Source organism: Pelodiscus sinensis, chromosome 1 (genome assembly GCF_049634645.1).
Source record: "Pelodiscus sinensis isolate JC-2024 chromosome 1, ASM4963464v1, whole genome shotgun sequence".
In the NCBI taxonomy this organism is placed as follows: domain Eukaryota; kingdom Metazoa; phylum Chordata; order Testudines; family Trionychidae; genus Pelodiscus; species Pelodiscus sinensis.
Genome location: NC_134711.1, coordinates 151,251,295 through 151,267,078, shown reverse-complemented (window position 1 = coordinate 151,267,078; position 15,784 = coordinate 151,251,295). Strand labels below are relative to the sequence as shown.

The window sequence follows — 15,784 nt, the reverse complement described above, 5'->3', positions numbered from 1 at the left end:
GGATGTACAACTGCACATCTTCTAATATGAGATATGCCATCAAATGCCAGCAATGTGTCTCTGCCATGTATATTGGCCAAATGGAACAGTCTCTGCGACAAAGGATAAATAGACACAAATCAGATATCTGAAATTGTAACAAACGTAAACCTGTAGGGGCAGGCCCAGCCAAAGAGTTTGTGGGGCCCAAGGTGGCATGCTGACAGCAGGGCCCAGCCCAGCTGGTGGATGCGAGCAGGTGGCGCCAGGCAGCATGGAGCCTTGAAGGTACAGAGCCAAAGGCAACTGCCTTGCTCACCTCGCCCTGTGGCCAGGCCTGTGTAGGGGAACATTTTAACCTGTCTGGTCATTCAATCATGGGTTTAAAGGCAGAGATTCTTCTACAAAGGAATTTCACTTACTAATTACAGAGAGCGTCTGAAGAACTGGAATTCATCTAGAAATTTGACACTGTTACCCTTGGCTTGAATAAAGACGTTAACTGGTTGGCCCATTACAAAGCCAATTTCTCTTGCCTTCAGCATCCACAATTTTAGCATCAAAAGCTATGAATGGAACACATCCAGCCCACTTAATTAGCCTCATTAGCTCTTCCTACAATTGACGGTACTACTACTGCTGTATCTATAGCTATATATACATTATATATAAAACTAACAAAAATATATAGAATCATTAGCTTTTGAATTCTATTTATTGTTGCTAGTTTTCCAAAAGGCATGTCCTCCATGTTGCTGTCTCCTGTAGCTGTGAGGACATAGACCAAAATATTTCCTGGCAGAATGTGTTAGCGGGTTGTTCAAACTTCCTCAATATGCAGGGTGGACAGCCAGGTTTCCCCACAGAGCACCATGGTCAAAGGGCTAAAAGCAGCCACATATCTAGAGAGAGAGAGATGTAGAGTCCAGGATATAGTTGGTTTGACTTGGGTCTGTGTGCTGCAGTGTGGACACAAGAGCCTCATGTTTGAGCCCATATTAGAAAATTCTTAACCATAGGGTTAATAATCTGTGTAGATTAACCACTTAAGCCTTTGGTTCATTAACCCAGGGTCAGTTGGATCAAGTCCCATTAACCCTAGGCTTACACTGAAGTGTAGATAAAACCCATATCTCCCAAAAATTGCGGTCTTGTAATTGACTGCTTAGCTGAAGTCGGACCATACTCATAGGTTCCATTTACTTTGTCCTGCATTTTTAGCATAATATTGCTCCTGAAGGGACATTGGCTCTCAAGACTGATATACCCAAATTATGATCTACCAGTTTTCTTAGAAGTCTCAGTAGCCCTATTAGTTGGTAACTTTGTAACTACTCATCATTTTTCACAGAGTACTTGTTTGAAAAATCCATGGGTTTTGTTATGTAGAAGGAGGAAAGAAGAAGTCAAGATATATCTTTCTCCCTCTACGAAACCTTTCATAAATGGCAACAAATAAATAATCTTGAGCCGCTTAATAAAAACAAATGTATTGCACAACATTTACAAATAGACCTGTATATACATTTAAAGCAAAGAAACAGTTTTCTGCTCCAGTTTTCAAATCAGATGTCATATAGAGCAGAGGATTAAAAAGAGATTAAAGCCAGACTACAGCCTTGACATTATCCTTTTATTTGGCTTTAATGGATATAGCGATTCATTTTTTTTATACTAGGCACTGTGCTCTCCACATGACCTTAATACACAATATATGTTTCTATAGTTCCAAGTAGAGATCAAATTCATCTGTATGTAGTATAGCATTCTCCAGTACATAACTAAAATTGCCGTCCTGTGAGAGAACTTACAAGGTTTAAGATCTCACAGCTATAAAATGTTAAAGCAAAATGTGTTAAGATGTCACGTTCACATAGAACAACTATGATAGATATAAGGTGACTCTCACATTGCCCAGGTGCAGGGCTAGCAAAGCATAATCTCCTTAAGAAAAAAAGCATTTGCAATTACAGCTTTTGGGAAAATGTTCATTTGAATGGTTTTCCAACTAGAAATGCCCTTTCTGCAAAACTGAAATTTTCCACACCCAAAAAATTAAATTTTACTGAAAAAAAAATCCGTGTTCTGTCAAGAAAAATCCAAATGATGGCTCCCTGACCATCAAGAAGAGTCCACTTTCTCGTAGTGTAATTAACAGAAGCTTTTCTAGAAAGCTGCATCCCGTCCTCCCCTCTTCTCCCTCCATCACACACATACCAGCTTTGGGAGCCGGTGACGCAAAAAAGCCCTGTCTGACTCTTGGGACTGGAGTGCTGGTGGTGGTGAAGTAACTTGCTTTTTAAAATGTTTTTGATAGTCTTCACCATGGCGCATTCAAGCTAATACCAGATTTTGAAACACATAAAGCTAATCATCTGTGAAGTGTTAAGATTTCTGTACAATGGTTAACATTTGGGATTGTTGCCTGCAATGTACATTAAATGTAATTTCTTAGCAAGAGATGTGTATTAGTGTTCACGTCAGGGGTTTACATTTCTATCTTTGAATGTTCTGAAACAGAGTCAGTGTTCTTACTCTGAGATTTTACCATCTGACAGGTGTCCAAATGGACATGAGGCTGTTATACAAATGTTGCATAACGTAAGCTAGTTGCTTTGGAACCGACTTCTGGACACATCACTTACACTAGAGATGGAAAACATATGGGGAAGCATGAGTACATTGGCTAAGTCCATCCATTGTGTAGCTCTGTAACCTTCAGTGGAATTTGGCTCAGTAAGTAGATGGCATGCCGGAGTATTGAGTGAGTAGGTGCTTTATTTTCAGGGACACTGTTGACTTTATTATCATTATTTTATTACTTCCAGTCAAATTTCCATTAATGTTCTGCAGATACATGATGATAATCATAAGCCAAATGACTACGTATTTGTAAACTCTGTATCCATGTCAACAAAAGCTTTATCTGTGCCAGTTCTTAGTACTATTTTCAAATTAGCAGACTTACCCGGTGCTGCCCGGGTCTGGCAAAGCGGGGAGGGGATGGCCGGACACTAGGTAGAGGGCCCATCTCAGGGATGGGGCAGAAGCCTTGGGTTTGGGGTAGGGGGAGTCAGTTTGGGGTTGGGGTGGGGGACCCTTTGCACAGGTGTAAATAGCTCCACAGTTTGAGGCAAAGGAGGTTTTGTCCTATTTGCGTGTGTGGACGGGGAAAAAGGAGTTTTTTCAGAAGAAGAGGAAAAAGGAAAAAACACAGGTGCCCTGGTGGCCACTCCGTCCATAGTAATCACTGCTTAAATGTAAGATAGCGTCCATTCAGTGTGGACGTTATCTTTCAAAAAAGCAGATCGCTTTTTCGATGCGCTTTTGTGTGTGGATGCTCTCTTTCGGAAGAAGTTTTTTTGGAAAATCTCTTCCAAAAAAAAAAAGGGGGTTCTTCTGAAAGAAGCCTGCAGTCTAGACATAACCTAGGAATTATGTGCATTTTTCATTGGGCAGAATATCATCCTGCTGTTGGGAATTTTAATAATAATTGCTTCATGGATTTTTAAACATCTGTATAGAGGAAGACCACTTTGAGTAACTTCAGTTATTAAATCAAGATGGGATTTTTTTTCAAAAGATACATTCTAGTTCAAAAGGAATTATTTTGGGGAGGATGTTATGTCCTGTTTTATATTGGAGGTCAGATTAGATGTTCACAATGGTCCCTTTTGGCCTTGGAAACCACAAACCTGAGTTAAGATGCTGCTGCTTACTCCTCATCTGTGTGTTTTTTCCTTTACCCTGCACATTTTGTTATTGAGCTCTGTGCATCAATTAGCTGTCAACTGACCATGACAATACTTCTTCGAAAGATGTCACTGTGGGTGCTCCCAGGGCCTTTGATTGGAGATTTTGACACCACTACCTACACAGGCTGCGCGCATGCACTGCCTGCCTCACAAGCTGTCATTGGTTGAATAGTGCATACGTGGCACAGATCCGCTCAGTTCCTTCTCTGCCGTCCCCAGCTAGAGAGGGAGTGCAGCAGTCCCACTATCCTTCCTCTCGCACATGGTTTACAGGCAGTCCCCGGGTTACGTACAGGATAGGGACTGTAGGTTTGTTCTTAAGTTGAATTTGTATGTAAGTCGGAACTGGTACATATTGTGGGGGAAACTCTAGCCAAACATTTCTCTAGAGCTCAGTTTTATTCTCCCACACCTCACTTCCCTCAGTCCTTTATTCTCAAGCTGAGGTGTCTGCTGAGAAAAGCCGCTCCGCGTCTCCCTGGTCTGCTGGGGGGAAGCAGCTAGTGCGGGGTTGCCTCACCCCGTTTGTAAGTAGGGATCCGATGTAAGTTGAATCCATGTAACCCAGGGACTGCCTGTATATGCATTTTTACTTGTTACTTCTTTCTTTTCTTAACCTGGATTTGTTTTTCTTCAATTATTTAAAAACCAAAAAAATCCAAACCTCTGTTGATCTCAGCTCACCGCTATGCCTGGCTCCCCAGGATAAAAGTGGTGGTCCTCGTGTTGAGAAGCCATCCCCATTTCAGCTGGCCATACACACAACGCATACACCGTTCGGGGGAGTCCCATGTACTTCAAAAATGTGTGCACTGCAATAAACTTAAAGCAAGGACCCACAAAGGCAGTGAGCTGAGGTTAAAGCTTCTGCTCCTCAAGGACTCCCTCAGACCGGCATCTGACCCCTTTCTTGGACTCTGATTTATCTCTAGGTCTAATATCGCAGTATGGATGGCCTCTGCCCTGGCTTTGTTATATTAGGCCCATGAAATTAAATTAACCAGGATATAATTACTTTAGACTTTTGCAATGGATTAAAGAACAATTTGAATAGTTTTCCAAAGGTGCCTTTCTTCCTGTTATCTTCCTCCCACCGTTGTTCATACACAATGTATGCATTGAAGCTCCTTAATCAAATAAAAGAGACAGATTTGAATTTTTTTCTTATGTTTAGTGATTTCTAAATGATTCTTTGTCATGTAGGAAAAATATTTTAATATGTCCTTAAGTTCCTTCTGAAGTCATTTTTCAAGTGAAGAAAAATACCACTGGACAGAATGTATGTCTTTCCTGTTGATGAAAATGTTAGACAGATGAGGAAATTAAACTTATTTATTTTATGCTATGTCTAACAAGTTTCAGCAGTACTTCAGTTATGATGCTGCCAAATATCTTTGCATTCCCTCACAAACCTTGGCAGTAACATAGTATGTGTATTAAGCATGGGATGCTGAGGCAAACTATGGAAGTTTTGTTCCATATTCTTAATAGTTGATGTTATGGTGACTCATTAACTTTACAGTCATCATTTTTGAAGATGGTGGATGTGGTTGGGGGTGAGTCAGGCAAATACTACTGGTCCATGTTATTAATTTTAAAGTCCCTCCTACATTCCTCCCTAAATACTAGATTTTAGACTACAGAAGGTAATGCCTCAGTTTTCCTATTTGTAAAAGTGTGCAATAAAAATATTGAGCTTTACATTAAAACTCTTGAATTCTTGTATGAAAAAATGTAAGCCTAAATCTTGATTTACTGCACTTTATCTTTCTTAGAAATATGTAGGACCAGATTCTCTGCTGCTCTCAGCATTTTCTTGTGCAGGAGAGAGGGATTGCAAAGAGTTGTTTATGCCTCCTTAATTCCAGGGATCAGTAGTGCTCTGGGCTGTGTTAGAGAGCACCACAGAGGATGAATACTGTGGCAAGCAAAGGGGTTGGTCCAAAAGAGGAGAATAGTTACATACATAAAGGTCACGTCTACACTAAGAGAGAAAATTGACCTAAGATTCACAACCCCAACTACGTGAATAGCCTAGCTGAAGATTATGTATCTTAGGTCAATTTTTTTGCGGTGTTCCACTGCGAGAGGTTGACAGGAGAAACTCTCCTGTTGACATTCCCTTATTCCTTGTGACCCATTCGAGTACCAGAGTTGATGGAGGTGTGATCAGCAGTCAATTTAGCAGGTCTTGTCTAGACCCTCTAAATTGATCTCTAGGAGCTTGATCTCCACAGTGATGATCTCCCGGTAAGTGTAGACAAGCCCAAACACTCTTGCTACACTCACTCCCACTCCCAACACACCTCCCTCTGCTGGTAGCTGCAAGGTGAGGAGGGTGTTTACATAGAAACTGGCTAAAATGATTCTGCCCCAGCTGGGAAGATAGTGGCTTTCCTAGCATCTTGTGCTATTTTGGTAACTCCAAGGGTCTGGAAAGAACAAGAAAATTGGTCTTTTATATATAAAATATTTCAGGTATTTTGCAAGAATTTTCATACTACTTTGTCTAGAAACCCTCAACTGAAACTTTCTCATATCCCAAATTCATTCATTTATTCTCTCTTTCTTTGTGTCTGTCTGTCTTTGAAAGAGGGGAAAACATTCTTTTAAGAGAACATTCTTTTGAATGGGTTTCCTCATTGTGAAGAAAATTTCTTTCATTCCTTTTGAACAGATTTTATACAGTTCGCTACAGGGAAAAGGATAAAAACAAGAAATGGGGTTTTCAGCTTTGTCCAACTACAGAGACAGTGGTGGATAATCTGAAGCCCAACACACTATATGAATTTGGAGTGAAAGACAACACAGAAGATGGGATTTGGAGCAAGATTTTCAATCACAAAACCATTCTGTCTAGTAAGTACTTAGCAGTATTTCCTTGTATTACAAATACTTGATTTGTCAACAAACTTTCTTTTATTCTTTTAAAGTAATCTGTTACAGATCAGTTTCTTGGCATGTTGGGTAGTCAGTCATGTGAATAAATCTATAGCAATTTTTCTTAGGAATCTGTAAAACTTGAAATACTACTTAAAAACCTGTTGTCTGCCTAATTGAAACATTTTCAATTCAAGCTCTCAACTACAGAACAAGTTGCAAGTCAGCATAATTGGAACCATGATGAAACTGGTGCACTTTTAAGTATTGTCCATGCATGGCTGCACTGTTGATTGGAGCCAATCTTCCTTCAGTTGCCATTAATGGAAATTTCACTGTTTATTTCAGCATGAGCAAGAACAGGCTCCTAGTCTGAATATTTTCACACCTCTTTATACTTACTGATTTCTAATTGGTTGGGCAGGGACTGTGGTTTTGTTCTGTGTTTGTACAGTACCTAATACAACCAGGTCCTGGTCTGTGACTGGCGCTCTTAGGCACTATCACATTACAAATTGTAGTAGTAATAGTAATAATAAAGTTGAATTCTAATTCACAAGTAGTTCTCCCTTTACTGAAGCTTCCTTTCAGTGCTCTGGTGAAAACTTACTGCAATTTGACCAAGTCAAGAGACATTGCAAAGTGCATTTACATATATGACCTAATGTGCTTTAGACAGATTCTCACAGAGAGAACAAATTTTCTGATGAAAAAACAGCAAGTCAGTAAATGGAGGCAGCAGTTCAATATTTATTTTGATTCCCTTTCTTTAATGTGTGGCAACAAGACTTGGTGCACACCATGTAAATTCTGAACACAGAGGAGATTTTTTTTATAGTTCTTCATGGCTTTTATAGCTTTTTAATGGCTCTCATTACTGTAATGTTTAACCTTTACAAAAATTAACTAATTTATCTGCGCCATACCACTGTAAAGTAGAGAGATAGTGTTATGGCTGTTTTATAATGAACAGCTGTAAATAGTAATGATTCTCTGTTGACCTAGGCAGAAGTTGAGCTGCCAACCTAGGACTTTTATTCCAAATCTTATTTTACTGAACTATGCAAATTCCCAACAAAAAACAAATCTGTGAAAAGTTGATGGTCCTGTAAGTTTCAAAATACATTTTTATTTTTAATGAAATAAATCTTAATTGATGAGTAATTGCACAGCTGATTATATGAACATCTGTGGCACAATAGTTTTCATTTTATACTGAAAAAGAAAGTAAGTCAAAATCTGCACTCAAATGTTTTATGCAAAAATTTGTTTAAATAAAAACCACAGGTTTGCTTTGCAAACTTTTACAGCCTCCTTTAATTCACTTTTCACAAACATTATATAAGGATGGGCAAGCATAAAAACATCTTGGCACGCCCATGGCTTTCCATGTCCAGCAGACACCCAAGGATACCATTGCAGAGATCCTATGAGACATGGCCAGGATCGACTCCTCCCTACTGGTGCTATGGCAGAAGATCCCCTATATTTTGTTTGTCCTAATGAGGTCTGCCATGGTGAAAGTAGCTTCCATCAAGGTGGACAATGCCATCAGTCAGTTAGTGAAAAAGTGGATGTTTATTCCCCAGGAGGCAAGCAGTGTCCCTCCAATGGTTGATCTGTGCAATACTGCCATGATTAGTCATGCCCTATGCCTTCTGATGTGCTCTGACAATATGAATAGTAAGCAGGATGCCATCAATCTGCAAATTGCTAGGACCCCTTCCAACCAAGGATGTCGCCACCTACCTAGGTGCCTCCCTGGAAGGTGAATTTGGCAGTGACAAGAGACTTTGCTTCACCCTGGACTCATGCCCGCAACATGATGCAACTAGAGAAGCATATCAGCTGCTGCTGCACGTAGTGTAAGGAAAACCAGGAGCTTGGAGTCCTAGTGCCACAGGTGAAGAACACAGAGTCCACCATCATCATTCCAGAAGCTGGAGCCAGGCTGGAGAGGACCCTGAAGCATGCCACTTGCTGCCAGTATGTGGAAAACCTGGAACAGAAGCCCAAAGAGGGAAAGGCATTTGAGGTGATGTGCAAGTACCAGCAACTACTTCCTCCCCGGGAGCAGCTTCATTCAGTTTGCTGACTGGCCATTCATCTACTGGGCCGGTTGAACTGCATCCCTCTGAACAGAGCCCTCTGAAACGAGAATCAGGACAAGTAACGCAGGGAATGTAGCTATGTCAACGAGACATTACCCTACATCATGTGTAGCTGGTAGCCCCACTCAATAGCCTGGCAGCTGTGATACAATGCCATCCAAAATTGACTGGTCAGAGCCATCCTGCCGTCTCTGGGGAAGGTTGCCATGAACTCCACCATCCCTGGAATAGATAGCCAATTTCAAGTGGAGGTTGTCACCTCCAAAGAGGACGGCAAGATGATCATCATGGTCCCAGTGCCCTTTGAGGACAGGACCTCAGTCTTCCATGGGGCCAATCTCAAAAGCTGGAGAAATACACCACTCTGGCCTACATCTTGAGAACTAGTGGCTATGCAGTTTAAACACATGCCCTGAGTATCAGGGCCCTGGGCACATCGGACCCCAATAACAAGTGAATGATAAGAGAATGTATAATCAGCAAACACTACACTCTGCTGATGTGGCAACTTGTGGTGTCAGATGCCATTGGGTGGTCAAGACCATTTATCTGGAACATGTTGACAATACCAGGAGGGATGATCTGGAGTGTGAACGAGAAGCTCGATTGGGAAAGTAACTCATATACTTTCCTAATGGATTGTGTTTTCTAAAGGACAATCTGCCCTAAATTCTCAGCCACTGAGGGATAATCTTTACTTATTCACTCATTGATATAATTGCTTTCCAAAACCAACTCTGTGTAACTTTTAATGAATAATATACTTGAATTATTGTTACATTTATTCACCTAAATTTGGGTTATTGCTGATTATGTATTTTATGACTTTTGAAACAAACTCTGCACTTCTGGATAACCCAAGCACTATACCCAGATGTACAGACGAATCTTAAGAGAGACAATGGTACCAAGAGCCTGTGACAGTAAGACTGTGGGTACCACAAGAGAAGCAGGATTGATGAGTCTCCTACCAAAATGTCTTGGTCACCAATGTAAAAGAATGTTCCAGAAACCTTAGGTTCCAGTGGGAAGACTGTTGAGGTTCTCAGTGATTATTATGAGATTGTCCAAGACTCCTAAAAGATATCCTAAAAATAACTCTTCCACTAAGCTGGATTTAGTACTGAAGAATTCATCAGCATTTGGTGGTCATATCCATTTTAGAAGACATTCCATGTCAAAGAATTCTGCACCATCAGACTCTTCTGTGGCTTCATAAAATATACTAGTATCCTGTATCACTACATTGGTACCGCCTGAGTCAGAGTATGGGCTTTTGAACTGTTTGGTTCTTACAACACTGGATAGATAGATTCTAGATAGATTTCTATTTTGTTACCAACAACAGCCTTTGTAGAATTTTGTTCTGCTCTCACTCATGTACCATGAATACTGCAAAAGTTCAATTATTCAAGGGATCTTTTTGTGTTAGATGAACTGGAGTCTCCATTACTTATCAGTACCATACTGTTATCCACACTGAGATCTTTTGGGTCCCTGACTCCACATTTTTCATTTAGACTTCCTGCTCCACTGACATAGACCATCAAGGGTGAACAGTTATAACCTCCTTTGGAATATGTTGAGGATGATTCTTCTGACACTCAAAACTCAGTTCAGGGATCTCCTGTTTACTCAGCCGCTACTTTCTAACCGCAATAAAGGTTGTTGGGAGCAGATGATCTCAACCCGTTTACTTGGTGTTACCAACGATGAATGTCTCCTAAGTCTTATAGGCCCCCACAGTGGCCTTATTTGGATTGCTGAGCCCTATATCACCAACAACTCTCAAGGATACTAAGCCTCTCTTGGAGGGAGCATCCATTCTTCTCATCCTTCACTACCACCTGAAAAAATGTGATCCATTAGAGGAAGTCTTTGAGGACCAGGAAGCAAGAGCTGACAGGTAACTCCTCACACACGCACACATCTCTTCCTCTTCACCAAATGAGGTTGAAAGGCCTCCACCTCCTTCAATGCCAGATGATTTTAGTCAGTTTCAGGAGCTGATGAAACACATCACTGATTCTCTTCAGATTAGTTTGGAAGAGGTGTGGGATATTCATCATAAGCTCCTGGATGTTTTATAAACTTTGCCTTCTGCATATGTGGCCCTTACTGTGAATGAGGTTTTACTACAGATTTCTAAGACTATCTGGCAGACTGTAGATGTAACATCCCTACTTGAAGCATGCCAACAAAAATAATTTGCTCCAGCCTATACGTTTTTATTTTCACATCTGACACAGAAATCCTTTGTCATGGAAGTGGTTAAAGAGCACAGTAGAAAACACTGTAAGAAGTCTTTCCCTTACAACAAGGACAAAAAGCAACTGATCTCTTTGGACACAAGAGTTATTCTTCAGCAATATTGCGATTCAGAATCACTAACCACCAAGTGCCGACCTCATAATATATATGTATGAATTACAATAAACTCAACAGCTATGCGAAGGAATGATCAGAGTTGCATCATAAGCAATTTAAGGATATCATAAATAAGGTAGTTTCTTAGTGAAAACATCATTGCCGGACTCTTGGAATGCAACTGATACTGCAACCTAGTCCATTTGCCCTACAATCATGATGCAATGAGCATCTTGGCTCCAGTTGGCTGACTTCCCTAGAGAAGTGTAGAGTATTATCAGGGACCATCTTTTGATGGTGTCAATGTGCTCTCTAAGTCTACTGACTAGTCATGTCACTCTTTGAAGGATTTGAGGCCCACACTTAGATTTATATACCTGCAACTAAAAGAAAATCTAGTGGAACTCAGATCCCTCAGAGATCTTAACTGATTCATTTCTCTGTTTTCATGGGATCTACTGAAACAACCACACAAGAGTCCTAGGTAGAAGAAGCAGCAGCTATAGACTCCAACAGCTACCTGATCTCAGACACCTTTTTCTTCCAAATGCTACTTATGATGGCTTTGTCACCTACTCTACAGGAATCTACAGCTGCATTATTCCACTCTCTTCCCCCCACTTCTGATATTGTCTTTCCAATTTCCAACATGCATGAGAGAGAATAACATCTGACAAATGGGATTTTGGCAGGCATAACATCCTATCCCTCCTTTCTATTCCCTTTTTCGAGGACCTAGCGTGTGATCAGTTTCTGAGACAGGAAGTCACTTATTTTTATATGCTAAGGGGTGATGCAGTTCCAGTTCAGTGTAGGGGAAAAGATTTTTATTCCAAATATTTTGTGGTCCGTAGTAAGAATTGGGGATGGAAACCAATATTAGATCTCAGGTGTCTAAACAACTGCAGGAAACTACAGAAATTAAGGATGGTGACAACAGCATCCATAATTCTTTAGATTCTGAAGTTCCGTTTGCAACTCTCCACCATTAGCAAATGTATCCTATGTCTGAGTTCACCTTTCTGACAACAGGTTTTTTTTGTTTTACAGTTACCCATGATCACAGTACCATGTGCTCCTATCAGCTTCTGTGCTAAAGGGTGTTCTTGGTAATTATTGTGGTTGTGGCTGCCCACTTACGTTAATTTAGAATAATTGTCTTCTCTTACCTTGATTTTTGCTTACTCAGGGCTGTCTTACCAATAGGTTTTATTGGCAACAACAAGGTCTCTGTTTGATAGTATAGATTTTTGTCTCCACCTTGAGAAGTCCACTTTGACCTCAAGTCAATGGATAGAGTATGTAGGAGCTTCTCGGAGTGCCAGGGCTTACTTAACTATCAACAGACTTGTGAACCTAAAAAAATCGTATTTCAGTAATTCATGTACATCCTCAAACCTTAGCGGTAAATTGTCTCCAGCGATTAGGATGTGTGTCAGCTTGTACTTTTATAGCCCTATGTAATCGCTCACATAATAACCCACATGATCCTCCGCACAGTTTTTAGTAATTACAAGTATATTCGCGCCCACCTGGTGTAACCTGGGGGACCTCCCCCTGATCTACTTGCACTACAGCGTGACACACGGCCGGCTCAGCTCCCCAGCTGCAGAAGGGGAACCTGGGCCCACCCTCTCTCCAGATCCCTCCCCAGGGCCCTAAGGACGGAGAATCCTCCCCGTCTCAGTTGGTGGGGTGTTTCCCCTAAACGCACCAAATCTCGGGTGTCCAATCAGCCCTACCCAGGGTCACTTTCTCCTGACCGGCCTCCTGCTGGCACTCACCTGTCTGCCTGACAGGTTTCTTTCTCCCCCCTTCTCCTTCCCCTCTTCCTCCTTTATCCTCAGCCCCACCCATTGCGCCAGCGTCCCTCCCTCCCCCTGCGGGGCTTGCTGGAGTGTCTGCCGGCGTAGGTCCTGTGGCCTCCCCCCTCCCCCGGACCCTCCTCTGCTTCCGGGGGGGCATGATGATGCCCTCGCCCTGTTGCTAGCCCCTGACGTCACTCCAAGGTGCCAGCTCGGCCTCCGGCGCCTGCGCCATGTTCGCGGCTTGTGCTCCGCATTCCTGGCCACGCTGCTGTCTCCCCTTTCCAGGTTGGAGTGCATGGCAGCCCTGCACCGTCACACCCAATATACAAGGTTATATCTCTAGTGCTTCCGGGGATGGCACAGGACAGTTTCTATAATGAATATATAGTCTAGACAAGCAATTTTCTGTTTCTTGCTGGTTCTGGATTGTGGGTGGAAGGACTCCTCCAAAATCTGTGAGGGAGTCTCGTTCATTCAACATACTCTCCCACTATTGTTGTAACATCAGATCCATCCCTTTTGGTTTGGGGAACACATCTAGGATCACACACCTTTCCAGGCAAATTTCTCCTCAAGAGCAACTACTTCACATCAACCTTCTAGTATTGAGAGCAGTCAGAAATGATGGTACTTGGTTCCTTCTACTGATCAAAGCTAAATTTGTCAAGATCGTGACCTTGATAACATGGCCTGGGTCTTCTACATTAATTGTCAGGGAAGGACACACTCTTCTTCACTTTGTGATGAAGCAATACAATTCTGAAATTGGAGCAGAGCCAGCCAAAGAGTCATCTCATCATCTTACCTCCTGGGTAAACAGAATACCACAACCAATGACATCAGTAGGCACTTCTCCCAGAATTACAAAGGGGAGTTGACCTCACATGTCTTCAACTGCATATTTCTAACCTGGGAGGGTTCCAGAAATGGATCTCTCTGCCACTGCTATCAACCAAAAGATGAAAAATATTGCTTAAAAGGGGAATTCTAGACTCAATTCCTTATTTCGTGGGTCAAGGTCCATCTTTATGCATACCCACCAAGACCATTGCTCTTGAAAGTACCGAATAAGATCAAGGAGGACAAAGGCAAGACCATTCTGTTTGCACTGGCTTGGTTGAGACAGATTTGGTGTATGTAATTCAACTCACTTCCTGTCCACCACTGACACTGCTGATCAATTGCTGCCTTGTTGCCCCTGAGGCCAGTCAGACACCAACTCAAACTGAAATTTCTATAGTTCCAAGTGTTTCTTAGGAGGTTCTTAATAATAGAGATTTCCTGTTCAATAGGTATTGTTCTATAGCAGAAAAGCATTTATACCAAGCACTCACCTTCCAATGGAAGAGATTTCACCATTGTTGCACCTGTCGACAAGTTTCTCCTGTTCTCTCTCCATTTTCTACCATTCTATACTACTACCTGAAGGAATTTAAACAATCAAGTCTTGTTACTAATTCTTCCAAGATTCCTTTGTCTGCCATAGCAGCCTTTTATTCATCTGTGGATGGTGTTTAAATTTTTGCTCACCCAAAATATCAAGGTTTCTCAAAAGACAGAGAGAAATCTTTTCCCACAGATTAGGAAACCTTCTCCAATAAGGCTCTTGACTTTTATCCTTAATTGCATTATAAAACGCCCTTTTAGCCCTTAAGATACATGTTTGTTGTTTCACTTATCCACGAAAATGATTTTCTTGATGGCCATCACTTCTTCCCAAAGGTTAGGGAACTAGGGAGATTTAATGGCAGATCACTTCCATGCTTTTATTATGGAAAAAGTTTCACTATGACCGTATCCTAAATTTTTATTTTTAACGTCTTCTGACTTTCAGATTAAGCTATTTTTTCCCCACAGCCACATCACACAAGATATTCAAGCTGTCTTAGATGTTTTCAATGTCCAGAGAGCATTACTCTTCTATCTGGACACATCCAAACCACTCAGCTAGTCTCTCCAGAATCTGTTGAGTTGTGGAAAAATCCAAATGATCTACAATCTCTCCACTAAGATTCTTGGAGTGGATCTGTTGATGTGTGTATTATCTAGTGTTACGAGTCTGTCAGCATTCAGCCTCCTTCTAGACTGCTAGACCATTCTGCAAGATGTCAGTCTACTTCTATGACATTACTCAAGGATGTCCCAATCTCTGAAATTTGCATAGCTCCTCTTCTTCTCTGCTTCTGAGCATAGTTTCTGACTCATGCACCCAGAGGAGCTCATGTACCCACAGAGCAACCCTGGCGCTTACCAGGGCTGCTGCTCTGGCAGCCCTGGGATTGGTCACCAATCAACTGTTCAGCCGCTGGCCTTGCATCATGATCAGCTATTGAGTAGGACTACCCTTCATCAGCTGTTGAACTGGAGACCCCTACCACTCATCCTTCACTGCCCAAAGGCAGGAGAGGGCAGAAGGGAATGAATAGCAGGTGAGAGGTGCTGAGGTGTTTGGGGGTGGGGAGGAGCGAGCCTTGAGGGAGGGTCAGAGCAAGTGCCTCTGCTTCTGAGTTTCCTTTGCCAGACTTTGTGGTAGAGAAGAAACCTAGAGCAGCTTGCCCCGATAGCTCTAAATATCCACAATATGGGGCATGAGGATGCATAGAGTGTAGGTGTGGGCCGAATGGGCACTGCCACTGAAAAATCTTTGCTCAAGGACATATGGGGTGTGCGTGCACCTTAAGTAGAACACCCATATAGACCCACATCTTGAAGAACTCTGGTTTATTGCATAAGATGAGTAACTTCTTCTGTATATCGATTGTCCTTTGGCTTCTAATTGTGCGTGTAAAAATAAAATAAATGAAAACACTCCAGTAAACGTCAAACTAAGAATCTATTTTGCTGTAAATACTTTCTGCTTTTAGTGGAGAAACAAGGAGTTCTT

General features: G+C 41.7%; 1 protein-coding gene across 38 annotated transcripts in view; it reads left to right on the top strand.

Moving 5' to 3' along the window:
• ABI3BP (ABI family member 3 binding protein) overlaps window positions 1-15,784 on the top strand; it is a 323,405-nt gene that overhangs the window by 121,963 nt on the left and 185,658 nt on the right. For all 38 annotated transcript variants that reach the window (XM_075907457.1, XM_075907515.1, XM_075907462.1 and 35 more), the window contains exon 5: window positions 6,412-6,593. In XM_075907457.1, coding sequence (XP_075763572.1) covers window positions 6,412-6,593 — 182 coding nt within the window. The remainder of the gene's footprint in view (window positions 1-6,411; window positions 6,594-15,784) is intronic.